This window comes from Alosa pseudoharengus, unplaced genomic scaffold (assembly GCF_046254945.1).
Source record: "Alosa pseudoharengus isolate Yale_2024_CS ecotype anadromous, Long Island Sound unplaced genomic scaffold, YU_APseudo_1.1 YU_APseudo_1.1_scf_9, whole genome shotgun sequence".
In the NCBI taxonomy this organism is placed as follows: domain Eukaryota; kingdom Metazoa; phylum Chordata; class Actinopteri; order Clupeiformes; family Clupeidae; genus Alosa; species Alosa pseudoharengus.
In genome coordinates this window covers 34,708,412-34,726,924 of record NW_027468881.1, presented here as the reverse complement: position 1 = coordinate 34,726,924, position 18,513 = coordinate 34,708,412, and the positions used below count along the sequence as shown (strand labels likewise).

Here is an 18,513-nt window from a genome sequence, read left to right as displayed (position 1 = left end):
CGTTTCATTCTTTATAAGAAATATATTCAATCAAGTGGAAATTTGCTTTGAAAGGTTAGCATAGGGTTAAATCTGACTGACTGCTATTTTGGTATGAGTGGATGTTGGCGAACACAGCGAATGCCCAATTTCAATTATCACTTATACAATGTAATCATCCACCTACAGTAGGCCAATCATTTCAAAATATTAATGTGCTTTTTGTAAGCTATATAACAACGATAAAAATAGTAATAATAAATAGTCCACTAAATTTTCACATATATGTTTCCTTCTGCTATTTTAAGACGTTTACGCACAGGTGCGTGGGGCACAGAGATAAGGTGGGATATGACCGCCACACATGTTTATACCTCGGAAGACAGCACTTGAACTTTTAAAACTCAGCGGTTGTACGAGACAGTCACGGTGAGCTCCGCCCATGATACATGTGCTTCGCCGCCCCCCTTGCCTCCTCCTTCCTTATCGCACGCCGTATTTTGCATAAAATGTGTGTCAGTAGGGCAGCGCTCTCCCTGGCACATGCAGAGTGCACATGCAGTAGGGCTTTACTGCACACGTCCCACGGTCGAATAAGCGCGTCTAGCTCACCGTGGCATTAGACACCGGCCAATGAAAATGCACGAGAGAATGAGGGAGGGAGACAAGCAGAGGAGTTCAAGGGATAGCCTACCTAAAGTGAATGCGTTAACCGGCTGTCATAGAGATAACAGAAGTTGAAGGGGTATTCAAGTCAGTCACTTCCTAATAGTGGTCAGGGTGAGTGTGTGTTTTTGCTCAGTTCAGTCTCCGAGGACCTTGGATGCCAAAGCACCGAACGGTCGTTCTTCATATGCAGTAGACTACATCTACTACATCACCTCAACGCGAATCCTCCAGAATTTCATAGTTGACAAAGAGCAGACGCGGCACAGGTGGCTTCACCTGAGACACGACTTTGAACTCACAGTTTCTGCTATTCACGGAGACGTTTTTCTATATCAGCGATCTGCCGCGCCTAACTCATGCCCTGTGCACAAAGCTGTTTCAGACTTTTTTTTGGAAGGCGTTTCATGCACATCTATTTAATGACATTCTCACCTGTTTCAAGTAAACTTCATTGCATGCCATTTGCGACAAATAGACTGCTCTTTTGAAATCAGCAACCGTATAAAGAACTTTATATCCGAGGCACAAGATGGATAACAGTCCTGGTAAGTTTAACTGCTATTAATGGTGTTGTTATTGAAATCATTGTTCACCTTTAAAAGCCTAACTTTGTTGTTGTTGTTACTGATTAATAGTCATCTTGTCATGTTGAGCATGAATGCATTCTTGACAGTTTGTCTTCACTAGAGAGGTTTTTGGTTTGTGTCTATTTCATTATTGCTATATAGGCTGGCATAAGGTATGTGGTCTGTATCAGTAGCTTAAGACTGCTGAATTCACAACCCACTGGAGAATGTCATGTACAAAATCAGCATTTCAGAACTCAGGACAGAGTTTGTGTTTGTGTCGTAACCTAGTGACAATGACAAAGTAAGTTATAGGCTAGATATCCAAAATGTTGACGCATCACAGGGTGCAGCCTATATGAATCATGAGCAATCATGAGCTGTCAAATCCTTGATTCCAGTCTGAATGGTAGGCTAGGCTACTGCTCCCGGACGGCATAGACTGCACGCTTGGATTATCTACTTCCTGTCTCTACATGAAAACAAACTCACGTGTTGCACAGACCAGTCTCACAGACCAGCAAACATTGCCTATACACTTGCACGCTCTGAGGTAGAGCCTGTTCAAAACAAGAAATTATTTTGATAAACGATACTAGGATGCTGATTATATATATATATATATATATATATATATATATATATATATATATATATATATATATTAGTTTAATAGCCTATTCCATTTCAATCAGCCATTCCAGCCAGTACAATATGTGAAGGTGTTGGCGCGTTAACTTTCAGCCATTGGAAACTTGATTTGAAACTGTTCATATTAACTTTCTCTTTTCCTGGGAGGCTGACAAAGTCACAACAGCCATGTAGGTTAATGTAGCTTACTTCAGGCAAGCTGTTCAGGTCGCAAGTACGACATTCAAGCTGCTTAGGCTACGTGATAGTGTTTCCCATGGGAGGCAATCCAAGGCTGCTGACGCGTTGTGCACCTAGGGCGCTCCTGGGTTAATTGACTAGTGGTTCATTTACAAGAGCTGCAGTCACGTTCCTCCGCAGGTGATTGGAATATTGTCCCATGTTGAACTGGGCGCATCTTTTACACTCAGATGAACTGACCAAAACTCTGAACCGGACATGTGATTCCAGTGCGTTTGCTACAGTGATGCCAGTGCGTTTGCAACCCAACAGACCACCGAAACAAATTTCGGAGTAAAATAAACAATAGGCCTATTATAATATAAGTATAATCAATTATGATGATGGCTTAGCAAGCATTCATACATAGGCTGTTATCACGTAGGCTACACATAAGCACAACTGTTTTGACAAACGGTCCTGGAGCTGACCTGCCTAAACAAGATATTATTTGTGGTGTAAGATATTGGAAAAGTCTGTCATAGGTTAAGGATTTTCTACTTTAGATAAAGTTTCTCTTATCAAAAAGTAAAAGATAGCGTTGACCCACAATCACAATGTAGGCTAACCAACTCTGGAGGCAGAGTTAACCTTTTAACCTTTTCATCCATTTATAATTCCCAATTCATTACAGCATGTAGGTTAGAATACCACGTATTTTCTGTGGAGAAGGACATGCAGAATAGAGACAGAAGATTATGTTTACACATGATTATACAACGTATAAATATAAGGGGCTATGGGGAAATGCCTAATGAGTAGGGTACCAATGGGAAACCAATTCAACCTCCACCCCATTTATCTCTGCCTATATCTAACATCCTGCACTGTTCAATTGCCCTGTTTAACAACAGCAGCAGTTTTTCTGGGGTATGCCTAAGGACCACAGATGCTGGTGAGATCGCAGACTAATGTCTTCGCACAGACGCAGATTCGCCCTCACGTGCATGCACTTGTTCTGCCGCGTGCGGCGCGTGATATCCCGGCCCTCCCCCATTGGTTCTTTCACACACTTGTGTTTCATGCCGCCCGCGGTGATGTGAACGTAGGAGGTTGGTCAGTGGGTCAGCGATTTCATGTATTAAAAGTAGCTCCAGCTCACGTTTCCCCGGCTCATGCAGTTTGTTTTGATTTGAAAGCAGATGATCACGTTTGCATCATCTAGCCGGCACAGACTAGGCTACATTCAACAATATTCGCTTATGATCTATCCAGTATAGTATATTATAAAGACGCATATTTTCATGAATTTATGGACGTTGTATTTTCGAACAGCCATATTCTCTTCGACATATAGTGGTCATAATTTCTTATTGAAATGTGATGCCAGTAGAATATATTATCAACTTAATGAACTGGGCAATTATAGAAAAATCCAAAAGTTCTGGACAGCATGACACTGCATAATTTGGTTTAGTGACCTGAACAAGCATAACAGGGAGAACACATTGTCCAGATTTGAAAGTTAAAGTGATATTTGGGGATAATTATGACAGTTTTACTGCTGTGCTCTTGTATTTTAATGTTTGTTTGTTTTGTCTTCACACTCATTTCCACTCATTGTGCCAAGTCTGACTGGGGCAGCAGTTCATGATATGAATGGACAAACTGTGAGTTCCAGACACTCACAGGTTGCTATCAATCCTCCCTATATTTTGCACTGTGATGTGACTGGGCAAAAAGCAGCAACCTTGAGACATGGGTTAAGTCTGAGTGAGGCTTGGGAAGCATGCACTAGCGCAAGGGCAGGGTAGTGGAGGGGAAGGGGGAGAGGGGATTACTGCACCCGTGCAGTCCTCACGTTCCTCTGCCTGCCTCTACTCTGAGTCAGATTACCGGGCTGCATGGGTAGACTAAGCTGCTGAGATCTGCTGATTCCTCAATTAACACTAGTTGTTTTCACTGGCTCCAGTGCAGCTGGGCACTGGCTTGAGCATAGACATCCTGTTAGCCTAGTAGAGGTTGCACAAGGCATTCACTCAAGCATGTCTTCTCAGTAGGAATAGTCACATGCTCACTACTTATACCACCTGGCCACATCCAACTTGTAGTCAAAAATCACCAGTTTCACAGAATACAGTTATTTATTGAGAGCTGAAGGCCCCATTAAATGTTATTCATTTATAGGTAAATGGCCTCTACTACATGCCCTGTGTAAGTGGCAAGTCCAATAAAAATAGTGTTTGTAAACGAGGCGGCTTCCTCTCTACTATCATTCATTGACTAACGTTCCATGGTCACTCTTTTTTTTACTGCATTGCTATTGTCGTAGAATCTCTTGAAAGTACAGTATCTCACATGGACTTCCGCAGGTGCACGAGGCAGTGTGTGTGGTTGTGTATTTAGTCGAGGTCATAGGTTCTGGCAAGGCGGGCTATTAGTATCAGAGTCAGATATGCCCCTGTTGTAAAGTTGAGCTCTTCAGTGTGTCAATAATAAATCCTCCCACGTGCTGGCTGAAGGATTAGACGAACACTTCAGCTAAACAAATGCCATGTGCAGCACGTGGAAAGCCTGGAGAGGAGGGGTGGAACAGTCACCTGAATGTTTTAAAATATGTTGTTGTTTCAAATAAAAGCAATGCAGTATGCCATATAATGGCTGTTAACAACTGCATGCACGCATTTCCCCATTATATAGCCTACAGAAGAGCACGTGACTTGTTGTCAAAATATTACTCCTACAATAAGGAAATTGTTTTCATATTGTAAAATTCTTCTTAGGTATTTTTATATGTATATGGCCTGAAGGGCTCTGAATGAATAAGCTAACTGTTTTAAAAAACAATTATAGGCAATTAAGTGTAATATATTAAATATGAAAATTATTAATGTGGGGAAGGAGGAACGTTGTCATCTGTGTCTCTTGGATTTGGAGTCTTTGGATTTATCCAATTTGCCAGGGTTTGTTCCAAAAGTCAAAGTAGTGAAGCACATTCCCCCAAAACGTGACTCTAGTCTCTTTCAGTCCTGGCACTGTAACTGTATTCAATAATACAGCATCCTTGGGCGTGCCGCTGGTATTATGGCAGTAATCACAACTCTGACTTGTGATTGTTGTAGAAGATGTATACAACACGAGACTGCGGATTTTCGTAAGGCGGAAACCGTGTCAGGAGTGCATGTGAAGCAGTGGTCAGGTGTCATGTTGTTCGCTGGCGCTGGGCAGTATGCCATGGGAGCTGAGCTATTATTGGAGCGAGGGAGGCAGCAGACCTCGCAGACACGTGAGGCCGTGTCTCAGCCCATCCACAACGCATGAGCAGAGCAGCGACACGAAGAAGAAGATGCGGCATCGGCGTACCCAAACAAACAAACAAACAAAAAAAAAACTGCGGGAGACCTTAACAAGCAGCCGGTTGTTTTAAGGCAACATGTGAATACCGAAACCTGGCTTTTCACCAAATAATAAATAAAAAAAAAAGAATGCGAAACATGCCTGCAGTTGGTTGGCGTGAGCACACGCGCGCTCTGTTGCTGTGCTTCCAACATTATTTTTAGCGACTGCGCAGTAGACTGCGAGTCGTTTCGACTCAACGAGCATGAGGCAATGAAGCTGAAAGTATTTGCTCTCCTGCCGGTCAGAGGTTGTGCAATATTATATCACTTAAACATTCTTAAGACCTCAATGACCCACCAGTGCCAACTATGTTTTGTCTACCTCTTTACACAGTCTATTAATAATTTTACACAATACATTCTAAGACTGTAGCTGCTCCAAGGAACTGATGACCAGGAGACACAAAATCATTAAATGCTTGTTAAGTTGGACATAAAACACAACTTCCATGCTTCTGTAATGCTTAAGGCGACAGTCCATACTGAAGTCTTGACTTATGCCATCTCGGAAGTGGTCTTTGTTACTGTGAATTCAGTCTTTGTAGGCTTTGCTATTGATTTTGCATTTTGGAGATGGTGATTTAGTGGTGTTCTCCGTTTTGTGTGTGCAGGGAGTGTGATCCTTTACGCCGGCTCCTCTGGCAGCTCCAGCCCCAGCCCTGGCAGCCCTTCCAGTGGATACCAGACCCAATCTCCCTCATCCCACTCCCAGCCCTCATCCCCAGACGAGGTCACCTTCACCGAGATTGGGGCCTTGAAGCAGCGGGGTTTGAATGGGGGCCCTCCACTCTCTCCCAAGCTGGTCTTCCAGTTCCCAGAGATCTACAACAATGCCCCCAGCTCGGCTCCTGCTCAGAACACCTACTCCCACCCAATTGCTAGCAAGAGGTCATGCACCTTCACTGGGACTTTCACGAGTAAGTGCCTCATGTTGTCTCCTCTCCATCTCTGTCATAATCCTAATCTCATGTTTTACCTACACTGCAAAAAATCCTAGAATTCAAAATCTAAGTGAGATAAATAAGCATAAATCAAGTGAATATGTACTTATTTTTTGCTTATAACAAGACATTTTTGCACTTGATTTGAGTTTTTTTGCCTTGCACTGAAGTGAGTGAAAATCGTCTTGTTCTATTGGCAAATCTTGCTAGATAATTATGCTTATTTTAAGTAGTATTTCCACAAAACAAGAAACTTGCAAGATTTGTCAACAGAACAAGAAGATTTTCACTTATAACAAGGTCAAAACAGTGCAAAAAAAGTGCAAAAATGTCTTGTTATACGCAAATATTCGAAAAATAAGTATATATTCCCCTGATTTAAGCTTATTTATCTGACTTAGATTTTAAATTCTAGGATTGTTTGCAGTGTAATGTTGTAACAAGCATGAGTCATACCACTAATAATACTGCTTTCTGCATTCTGTGATTCACTTGCCATCATTTTTGCCCTGTCGTGATCTGTTTTCTGTGTGTATCCATTCTTTCTGTATGGTTGACTGATGGCAGTGTTCTCTAATGGTGCATTTCTTTCTGGGTTTGTGCAGAGACCGGAGGAATGGTGCTGCTCTGTAAAGTGTGTGGTGACATTGCCTCAGGGTTCCACTATGGCGTGCACGCTTGTGAGGGCTGCAAGGTAAGACAGGCAGGCAGATGGACTGACACTGTTAGAGAGACTGCAAGAGCCACACAGTTTTCTTTCATTGTGGTTTCATGCATCTCATTATCCTTCACTATCTGTCATCAGATCTTATTATGGCTGTGCCAATGTTTCTCATCTTACACACTCTCTCTCTCTCTCTCTCTCTCTCTCTCTCTCTCTCTCTCTCTCTCTCTCTCTCCTCTGCAGGGTTTTTTCCGTCGCAGCATTCAGCAGAACATCAACTACAAGATGTGTGTGAAGAACGAGAAGTGCCTGATTATGCGCATGAACCGTAACCGGTGTCAGCACTGCCGCTTCAAGAAATGCCTTGGTGTGGGCATGTCTCGAGATGGTGAGAGTTCTGGGTGGGAGGATGTTAATATGTCGCTGCTCTAGTAACCAGCACTAGCCGCCAGTAGCTATCATCAGAGAGAGGGGGGAGGGGTGCAGCATTCAGCTGGCTTTCTCTACTTTTCCTCTCAAACCCACTTTCAGTACTCAGTTGTTAGCACAGTTTAGCAAGTTCTTTTGGCTAATTTGGGCACATCGCTTGTCTTTCTTTTGCCCTCTGCAGTCTCTTCTTCTCTTTGCTCTCTTTCTCTCTCTCCCTCTGCCTCTCCCACCTTGCATCAGCTGTTTTGTCCTCCCTCTCTCTCTGATCCCCAAGCTCTCTTTCCATCCTGCCTTTTCTGAGACAATGATGTATGAGGGTAGGAGGTGGGCAGTCCCTGAAGCTATCTGTCTTCTGGAAAACTGCAGCAAACACAGGGATTATTTTGGGAAACTGGAGCATCTAGCAGCTTGATTACCCCAAATGCCCTCATAGCATCTCAAGCAATTAATACCAACAATTAAGCAAGAGATGCAGAAATATTAAAACATCCACCCAGTTTCCTTGCCTCGTGTTGCCCCCTCCGTGCATCATCTTTTCAATTGTGACACCACACAAAAGTGCAACAAATTATCCCCTTTTGCTAATGAATGTAGCAAAAAATTAGATGACCCAAAAAGCAACACAAAAAATGACCCAAAAAAGCAACACAAAACAAAACCAAATGACACCAGTATACTTTGCACATTGTGACCTACTTTGTGTGGTTTGGTTCCCCCTCCTGTTCTCGTCAGTATGGCTTGCACTTCACCCAGCATCAGCTGTGCATCACATTTTGTCTGCATTAAAGCGGTGTGCCCTTGGAAACAGAGGTGGGCGAGACACTTCACATAGCATTGGTGCAGATACAGTGATGGCAATGAATGTGCATTCGGGGGACGAGGAGGGGCGAACCAGATCTGCAGATAAGGGAGGCATGCATTTATTTCACCCGTCTGAAACATAGAAAACAATGTCAAGAAGCCACAGCCTAGAAACCCCTTTTTCTCTTACACTCATTGCAAAAACAGGAAGCCCTCATGCAACTGCCAGCAACCCACAAGAAAGACGCCCTGATTTGAGTTTGAGATTTGAGTTTTTTGATGCAGATGTGAGTGACAGTTGACATGATGGCACAGTTTCACTTCCACGGGCAGCATTCTAGTGAAGTCGAGGAGCAGCTTCCTCTTGTTTCCGCTGATGCCCCCAAAACAGTAACCCTGCTAGCAATGGGCACAATGGAGCCTGATCCTCTGTTGTTACAGTTGTTGTTACAGTGTGTATTGTGGAACAGGGCCAATCTAAATGTTGCAAACATTTGAAGGGGAAAACACAAAGTATAAATAATGAAAATGTAGACATTTGGGCTGTAGTAAATAAGCAGTTAGTTGTTCCCACTTGCAAAATTCAGGATCTCTATCTCCGAGTACACACACACACACACACACACATACAGAGCGAGAAGTCACCCTACACGTGCACCTGTCTACTCCAACTCTCAGTGCCTTTCTCTTTCTGTCGATGTCCCATTTGCCTGCTTCAGTGTCCAACTTGGCGCTTCACCCTTGACTGCCTGACCCGCTGCATTCAGTCCCTGCTTCTGAAAGGCCCATTACTCTTAATTCCCCATCCCAGTGTTCAAAGCTGACCCACTGCCCTACTTACTAGACAGGAGATGGTGCAGTAGGAGGAGAGAGAGGAGGAGAAAGGCCAATGGATGGTGGGGGATGCAGCATATGGAAGAGAGAGGGTTGCTATTTTTATCCAGGCCAGCTGACAGATAGATTCTTAAGGGGGGGGGGGGTATGGTGTCCACCACTAGACTTGCGCAATCCAGTTAAGAACACAGACATGCATGCAATGGACCTGATAATAAGCATCCTTATGTGCTCAGTGGTTGTGCATCCTCAGGGCCTTCAGTTCATAAGAGAGGCATATGGGAGTTAAACACATTATGCAGTACTCTATTGATCTGTAATTCCTAGCATATAACGTTGAAATAACATTTATGTATTTATTTGGCTTTGTATTTGAGATACAGTATCTAAAACTAGAAATGTCTAAATGTGGTCATTGTTTTTTCCACAGCGGTGCGTTTTGGACGTATCCCAAAGAGAGAGAAACAGAGGCTGCTGGACGAGATGCAGAGCTACATGAACAGCCTGAACGAGTCGGCCTCCATGGACGTGGAGCCCTCCACAGCGCAGGAGGCGCCACTTAGCCCTGCAGAGAGCCAGTCCAAGGAGGCTATCGGCGCCATCTCCCGCGCCTACCAGGACATCTTTGTGAGCACTCAGGACCGGTTGAACAAGCGCGTGGAGCTGGGCAGCACCAACAGCACCCCAGCCTACTTCCAGAACAACCCAGCACCTCAGAACAACCCAGCACCTCAGGACGCCAACCGCCATGGCCATGCCAACTCAGCTCCCGCATTCCATTCCACGGCCTCAGTAGGGTACGTCGTCCCGGCTGCCCGCTGTCCTGTCGCTCCCAGTGACAAGAACTGCCCCTTCTCCTCCTCCATGGACAACAGTTGCTACAGCTACTCAACTCCATCCAATCAGAATCGCTGCCCGTCCAATGTGGAGCCACACAAACAAGCCAGTGCAACCAATCCTCACCATTATAACCACTCCTCGGCACAGCCCCAAGGGCAGGGGAACACTTGTCCCTGGAAGTTAGCCACAGGCTCTAAAGTGTTGGTGAGTATTTCAAAGAGTATTTTGTTTGGTATTCATTGCCCTTTGGCTTATCCCTGACCCCTACCACGTGCCATCTCCTAACCTTTCTACTGTTTCTTCCCCAGGCCTGTCCCCTGAACGCATGCCCCGTGTCTGCTCCAGGCACTTCTAGTCAAGAGGTTTGGGAGTCCTTCTCACAGTGCTTCACTCCAGCTGTGCGTGAGGTGGTGGAATTTGCCAAGGGGATCCCTGGCTTCAAGGACCTCTGTCAGCACGACCAGGTCATGCTACTCAAGTCAGGCACCTTCCAGGTGAGGCACACTTGCACATCTTATACACTTTCATGTGTATTTGTCCCCATTTACTTATTAATGTGGATGGGGATTGTTTCTCCTTCAGATCACACCTCACACTCTTTTTCCTTCCTTGTAGGTGCTCATGGTGAGGTTCTGCTCCCTGTTCAACCCAAAGGACAGGACAGTGACTTTCCTGAATGGGAAGACGTACCCTCTGGCCACTGTGCGGGCACTTGGCATGGGCTCCCTTCTTGACGCCATGTTTGAGTTCAGCGAGAAGCTGGGAGCTCTGGGCCTGGAGGCTGATGAGATGGCTCTCTTCATGGCTGTGGTGCTGGTCTCAGCAGGTGAGAAATGAAAGAACAAAAACTGAGAGCTTCAGTCAGCAAGTTCTGCTTAGAATTAAACCAATGCTCAGGAAGTTTAGTAGACGAAAGGGTTCAAATGCACTTTATAAAGACTTATAGGGCAATTCCACAGAAAATGGACTTTTTGTCCATAACGCCAGTGAAATGCCTTGGCATTTGTATGATGTAAATGATAACATTCATTTTTTGTGCATTTTTTTCATGTACATTCTTCAGCCAAAAATAGCGAATGCTCAAATTTCATGTAATCATTCACATCGTACCATACTATCACATTTTACTGGCGTTATGGATGTTACAAAAAACGTAATTTTCCATGGAATTGCCCTATGACTTTATGAAGTCTAAACATCTCCACTTATATACATGTACAGTACATATGAATAACACCTCTTCTTTTTTGCTGCTGTTCCTTTTGGCAGACCGCTCAGGCATCCAGGATATCAGCTCTCTGGAGCAGCTTCAGGAGGGTCTCATTCGTGCGCTGCGGTCCCTGGTGACTCGGCGTCGCCCTGACGACAGCGCCGTCTTCCCCAAGCTGCTGCTGCGCCTGCCCGACCTGCGCACCCTCAACAACCTGCACTCCGACAAGCTGCTGGCCTTTCGCATTGACCCATGAGTCCACTCAGAGGGGCTGAGGACAAGGTGCCTGGGCAGCTCAGCACTTCTCCAGGGGCAGGACTTCCCTGGTGTGAAGGGAGAACGCTGTTTTCCTTGAAGATAGGGTGGCAAGAATGATTGTGCTCCCCTAAGCACATGTCTGAGAAGCACGGAGAAATCGGTCAACAAGAAGGAGGACAGGAAAAACAGCGACTGCATTGCTGTCCCAGCTGGTTTGAGACATGTGTGTAGATCGCACATAGAGACATCTGTATTTTCAAGGCTTCTTCAGATATCGTTAATCCTTTAAGGCATTGCCCTTATGACTCGCCATTGCACCCTCCAACAAACACATCACCTCAAGCTCTCTTTAAGGGGGCTGATGTTGAAAACAATGGGAAGGGATGAACATTTCCATGCTATCACTCCTTAGCTTAAGTCTTCTCAAATCCTCTACTGACAATTTGGAGGGTACCACACTCCCTCCAAGAGACTTTAAAAGACCAAAAAAAAAAGAATGCAGTCACCATCCTTTCCAACCTATTCCTAATGCCACATGTCTATTTAATGCACTAACACTTTCTGTAGGAAAAGAGCACAGTTATGAAACATAGGGACCATTCATGATGCGTGTGTCTTTGTGCTTATATTTTAAGAGAAAGGGAACCTTGTACATAAGAGACTTTAAAAAATGATAAGATACACTATGTTCCTGTGTCATACATTAACACTGTTGTGCTAATGTTAAATTGCACACTTTTACATACACTGAAGAGCACACAATGTTTTAGAGCCATTTTATGCTGGGAATGAAATATGCCAACGTTTTTCATGTGTTCACTCAAGTCTCAGCACATAAGAGATGTCTCCTTATTACTCCTGTAATGCACCTGGCCCTTTAAAGAACAAACCAGCAAACATTGTATCTGTCTTGTGCATGTAAAATTGTATAGAATATTTTTGGTGGGGAAAAGATCTTTTAACTTTAAGTGTTTCAACCTTCAAATCTAAACAAACGATATGAGATGCCAATATTTCAGTGACAAACAGTGTTCCTTTTGGAATAGGCATTGTTTGTGGATAAGGAAACAATCATATTTAAAGTACAAAAGTTTGAGCACATCTGCTTTAAGCATTGTCCTTCATGAATGTCTACGCTTCATACAGAACCTTAATTCATTCAGTTTTTACTGGAAAGTCTTAGATGGATTGGTTGATAATCTTCACACAATTAGTGGCTTTCCCAACCCAGAATATCTACAAAATTTACATAGAAGAGTGTTCTAACACTTTGTCATATCACAATGATCACATTTACCATCTTGACACTTCAAACACTGAACTATGCAATTCATGTATTTTTTGTTTTAGATGAATATCGTGTAAAGCATAGAACACCATGGAAAACATGTTGTCAAGCAGAGTGCTCAAGCTTTTGTCTGGCAGGCTATTGAATGTGCAATGATTCTTCTTGTGTGAAGGAAACCTTTCACATCATCAGATGACAAGGTTCTCCAACTTTATAACTCACAGAAACACCAGCACTTTCGTTGCCTCCTCCACGATACTGAAATATATGAGATAAGGCAAGGGGCTGAAGAGAGGAGAAAGAATGATCAAATCAAACCTGATCAGTCATGACCAGCTTTTTTGCTGTTTTGATTATTGTTATTTGATCCTATTGTACATTTTGTAAATTGTTGTCCTTCCATAGAAACCATATAAAGATGAAATTTTATCTTATCCATTGCATCATTGTTTCTTCCTATATATATTGGTATTTCACATGATACTGTTGAGTGGGAACTGAAGTTAAGAGTCAGGCACATTTAAGAGGAGTATAAGTATAAGTATATATACTCTTGATCCCGTGAGGGAAATTTGGTCTCTGCATTTATCCCAATCCGTGAAATAGTGAAACACACACAGTGTACACACAGTGAGGTGAAGCACACACTAATCCCGGCACAGTGAGCTGTCTGCCTCAACAGCGGCGCTCGGGGAGCAGTGAGGGGTTAGGTGCCTTGCTCAAGGGCACTTCAGCCGTGCCTACTGGTCGGGGTCCGAACCAGCAACCCTTCGGTTACAGGTCCGAAGTGCTAACCAGTAGGCCACGGCTGCCCCAAGGACCTTGCTGCACACTCAGTGGTCAACATCATTATCATGGCATCATCATCAAATATTAGGAAAGTGTCCCTGTAATACAATCTCTTTCCCTCCAATACAGTCTCTTTACACAGGTGGACAAGCAGTAAAGGGAAGGAAGTGATGGATGCACATGCACGTGTTGGAAGGTCGTCAACCGCCATTCCCAAGGCCATTTTTGAGAAAAATGGGACACTAACAGACACTTAGTGTCCACATTTATTTTTAGAATACAGGTCTGTTTAAACTTGGGTAGAGGCTGGGGACAGATAAAATGCTGAAAAAACAAGAGGTCATCTGACAGAAAGGTTCTGCGAAGCCTATAATAGCCCAGTGTGACTGGCCACTCAAATATGGAATAATACACATGACACCAGACAACATACACCATAACTGATATGGGGGCAGGCATGACCTACTGGTTAAGGCTTCGGGCTTGTAACCAAAGGGTTACTGGTTTGATCCCCGGCCAGTAGGAAAAATGTGGGTGAGGGAAGTGGCACTTACGCAAGGTACTTAACCCCTCACTGTTCCTCAAGCGCCGCTGTAGCAAGGCAGCTCACTGCTCTGGGTTAGTGTGTGCTTCACCTCACTGTGTGTTCACTAATTCACAGATGGGATAAATGCACAGACCAAATTCCTTGTATACGCAAGTATACTTGGCCTAGAAACCTGATTTACATTTTTACATTTATTAAAAAGGCAAAGATCGGTTGTCTCTTTTTCTTTATAGTGGAGAGTTCCAGTGAGCTGCCATACCAGCATACATTAGCTCCCACAGCTCAGCTAGAATCTAGTGCAATAAAACATCAAACCTCTTCTTTCTACGTCAGCCACTGAACTACAGTATAATCAGTTTAACAAAATTTGAATTTATAAAATTGAGAGAAATGGGCAGGAGACTGATAGAGAAGCAACTTGATGACAAACATCAGATGGTGCCGAACATGACGAATTATGCAGACACCAATGGTGGTGTGACAGGAAACGGATAAGAAATGGGGGGGGGGGGGGGGGGGGGTTCTTAATACACAGAGGAATAAAAGGGCCTTTTATGCTTTCTATATTAACCCACATCCTAAAATACTGTAAAGCAGAAACCATTACAAAAAATATCTGCAGTGGTTAAACTGCGTTTTTTTATAAAATTGCAGCTTGCAACTCATATCAAGCATTGTTTATTCAGGGGAAAATTGACTGAACATTAAGCTCTTTTACAGTAATGCCCTGAGTTTACAAACAAAGTCTAACAAAAAGAAAGTGCTGGAGGGAGCGATGTGACTCGCCAGCCTACCCATAACCCAGCACACTTATTTTAAATAATTATAATGAATAATGATAATAATAATAATAATAATAATAATAATAATAATTATTGGGGGGGAAAATCACAAATTACAAAACATACAGAAAAAATACATGGGCATTGCAAATTGGTGACTCTCAGTGAACATCTGAACATTGTGCTCTTAAAACAGTCCATCGCAAATTTGGCAGTACGTTAACATGGGGTCAGGTCATATGCAGAAATGCAGTATTTTGGACATGAAAAAAATGCATTGCACTGTGCTTTACTGCAGAGATGCTGTATTTTAGACATGACACTGCATTATACTTCAGGAAAGCTGCAGTATAACTGCAGTTTTTGTCCCATAACAGGTCTAAAACAAAAAGCTGACCTTAAAAGTATGCAAAAAAAGTTATTCAATACTGACAACCTAGCATCCTTTCATATGGTGATAGATAGCCAGTGGAAACCAGGTGTAACATGTACTTCACATAGTCATCCAAATTAATTTTGATGATACCCAAGCTATTTGCCCCATAAACATATGTCAAAAGTCAGTATAAATGCATTTACTGTAATCTTGCTTCTGAAAGGGGGGAATTGGCCTGCAGACAGTCAAAGGTCTAGAAAAAGTCTTTGGAAATGGCAGAAATATAAATTATATAAACAACACAATGACAAAATTCACTTGTTTCAGTTTAGAAGTCAGGGGACCAATTCAACTCTATAACATATTTTAAAAGGCTTAATATAGGAGTGGGACAAGAATTAAAGATAGATAGATAGATAGATAGATAGATAGATAGATAGATAGATAGATATTGGGAGATTATCCCACTCCTATATTACAGTAAGCCTTTCAAAATATGTTAGAGTTGAATTGGTCCCCTGACTTCCGGAAGTAAACTGAAACAAGTGAATTTTGTCATTGTGTTGTTTATAATTTATAGAGTTGAATTGGAAAACAAATGCCAACCTGTCACTAAACTGCTTGATCAACACGTCTTTTATCTTGAGGTGAAGATAGCAGAAAAATAAACCATTAAACGGCTACTCTTACAATCCCATCACCAGATTTAAAGCTTCAACATATACTCTAACAAGAAACTGACCCAACCAGCCAGAGCCTTAAAAGAGCCTACGGCTCTGCTCTGCAGTCAACCAGAGCCGGCTCTGCAGTCAACGATGTTAGGATGCCACCCTGTGGTGAAATGTAGACATGGTCGTAAATAAATTTGGTTAATAATTTTTTTTATAGTGATTATTATCGTCATGAACATGTAAGAACGTAAACAATAATAAGGAAAAACACATAACAAAAATGACCCCAAAAAATCACCCTCGAAAACTAGCAACTTTTATTCACGTCTTCTTGACCAACCATAGCCTACGTCATCACGCAATAGCTCGTTCCAGGAAGTCAGCTTGCTGGATGCACAAATGTCTTACCCGTTGGTCGTTTTTTGTTCTAACCAGTAGTTCCTGACATGGGGTTTTAAAAGCAAGATTTTCTTTACAGTTCTCTGCAAAAATGCTGCTCGCGATAGATCTTCTGGTAAGGCAGTTTCCTCCCAGATAATATAAGGTTATCAGGATAGGAAGTGACCTGCATGCCAACAACACAAGGACCACGTAGCTGTGTAATATAGTACTACTAGCAAGCATTCGCTTATGTAGCATTTATGTAGTTAGGCTAAGCTTGGTGTTGTGGTATGTAGTCAGTAGAACCCATAGTCGTTTGCAAACTTGATGGCTAAAGGGCATAATGTGGAGTAACGTAGGCTAACGTTACGTTGTCGACCATCGCATGATATTAGGCTACTACTAGCTGCCTTGTTATAGATAACTTGGACCCTCATGGCTGAATAATGCCTTTATATTAGTTTTAAGAAAGTATTGATATGTTGTTCACATTACTTTCATATCACTTGTCTGAAGAACTGTTTTGTTTTGTCCTTCCACAGTTCCCAATGGAGCCCCATCGAACAAGATTGAGACAATGAGAAGATTAACACAGACAACTGACTGACGATCTGAGGAATCCCTTTTTCTTTGAGTGACTGACACTGACTGGCAGCATGTTTGTAACTGCCTATTTGGCACTTGTGGTTTTGGCTGGCCTCTGCATTGGTCTAGAGCTTGCTTCTCGTCGACTGTCACCACAACAAGCAGCCACAACCACCGTCGCCAACCCTGCATTCTGCCGCTTCCAGTCTCTCTTCCTGCGGGGCTACCTGCTGGCCCTGTGGGCAGACTGGCTCCAGGGCCCCTACCTGTACAAGCTCTACCGCCACTACAGCTTCCTGGAGTCTCAAATAGCCATACTGTATGTGTGTGGGCTTGCTTCCTGCGTACTTTTTGCCCCTGTGGCCGGCTGGCTCCCACAAGCCCTTGGCCGCAGACGCACCTGCCTGATTTTTTGCCTGGTGTACTCGGCCTGCTGCATTACCAAACTGTCACGGGACTACTTTGTGCTCATCCTCGGACGTGTCCTAGGCGGCCTGTCCACCTCCCTGCTGACCACTTCCTTTGAGTCTTGGTACATCCACCGGCACGTGGATGTTCATGACTTCCCTAAGGAGTGGATCCCGGCCACCTTCGGCAAGGCGGCTAACTGGAACCACGGCCTCGCTGTCTGTGCCGGGCTGGTGGCCAACCTGTTTGCGGAGTGGCTGGACCTGGGTCCGGTGGCGCCCTTCCTGCTAGCCATCCCAGCCCTGGCAGCCTGCGGCTGGGTGGTGCTGACTGACTGGGGCCAGGAGGAGAAATCGGAGGGCGTTGAGGGCCGAGATAAGAATGGGCCCCTGCTCGGCGCCCCCCACGCCGGACTGTCCTCTGCCGCTGGACGCTCGTCGGCTCGGGCACGCTTCTGGCGCAGCTGCCTGGAGGGCCTGCGCTGCCTGCTGTCCGACCGGCGCGTGTTGCTGCTGGGCGGCGTGCAGGCGCTCTTCGAGAGCGTGCTGTACATCTTCGTGTTCCTGTGGACGCCTGTGCTGGACCCGCACGGCCCGCCGCTGGGCATCGTCTTCTCTTGTCTGATGGCGGCCGGCCTGGCGGGCTCCATCCTCTTCCGGCTGGCCACGTCCACCCGCTACCGGCTGCAGCCTGCTCACCTGCTGTGCCTGGCCGTGCTGCTGGCCTTCTTCTCCTTCTTCATGCTCACCTTCTCCACGGCTCCTGGGCAGCCGCGGCCCCACGAGTCCCTGCTGGCCTTCCTCCTGCTGGAGCTGGCCTGCGGCCTCTACTTCCCGGCGGTCAGCTTCCTCCAGGGCCGCGTGATTCCCGTGGAGCTGCGCGCTGGCGTGCTGGCCTGGTTCCGGCTGCCCCTGCACCTTCTGGCTTGCCTGGGGCTCCTGGCGCTGCACGGGGAGGTGTCGGGAGCCGGAGGGGGGGAGGCAGGAGGGGGCACCCGGCACATGTTTGCAGGCTGCGCTGGCATGATGCTAGCCGCCCTGCTGGCCGTGGTGAGCCTCTTCACTCTAGGGAGGAACGATGCAAACCTTCGCCTGGAGGGCACTCATGGGGAGGGAGAGATCTGATTATGATGAGCAGATCTTACACTCATTATGATAAGCAGGAACTGCTGGGCGGAAGATGATGAGGACCATGAACTTCGGCTAATTATTGGTGTCACACATTTTTGCATCTGAGTTTCCCTCTGTTAGCCAGTGGTACACACATTAAAGATTTTTCTTTTTTGTT

General features: G+C 44.6%; 2 protein-coding genes across 2 annotated transcripts; both read left to right on the top strand.

Moving 5' to 3' along the window:
* Positions 1–530: 530 nt before the first annotated feature.
* nr1d4a (nuclear receptor subfamily 1, group D, member 4a) lies at positions 531–13,121 on the top strand. Its single transcript, XM_076276678.1, has 8 exons — positions 531–1,193; positions 6,034–6,339; positions 6,969–7,057; positions 7,271–7,415; positions 9,522–10,135; positions 10,240–10,425; positions 10,547–10,757; positions 11,201–13,121. Exons 1-8 carry the CDS (start codon positions 1,178–1,180, stop codon positions 11,395–11,397), a joined length of 1,764 nt encoding a protein of 587 aa, XP_076132793.1. The 5' UTR covers positions 531–1,177; the 3' UTR covers positions 11,398–13,121.
* Positions 13,122–16,229: 3,108 nt separating this feature from the next.
* Positions 16,230–18,513, top strand: slc61a1 (solute carrier family 61 member 1). Its single transcript, XM_076275694.1, has 2 exons — positions 16,230–16,366; positions 16,776–18,513. The coding sequence occupies exon 2, from the start codon at positions 16,890–16,892 to the stop codon at positions 18,348–18,350; it is 1,461 nt and encodes a 486-aa protein (XP_076131809.1). The 5' UTR covers positions 16,230–16,366; positions 16,776–16,889; the 3' UTR covers positions 18,351–18,513.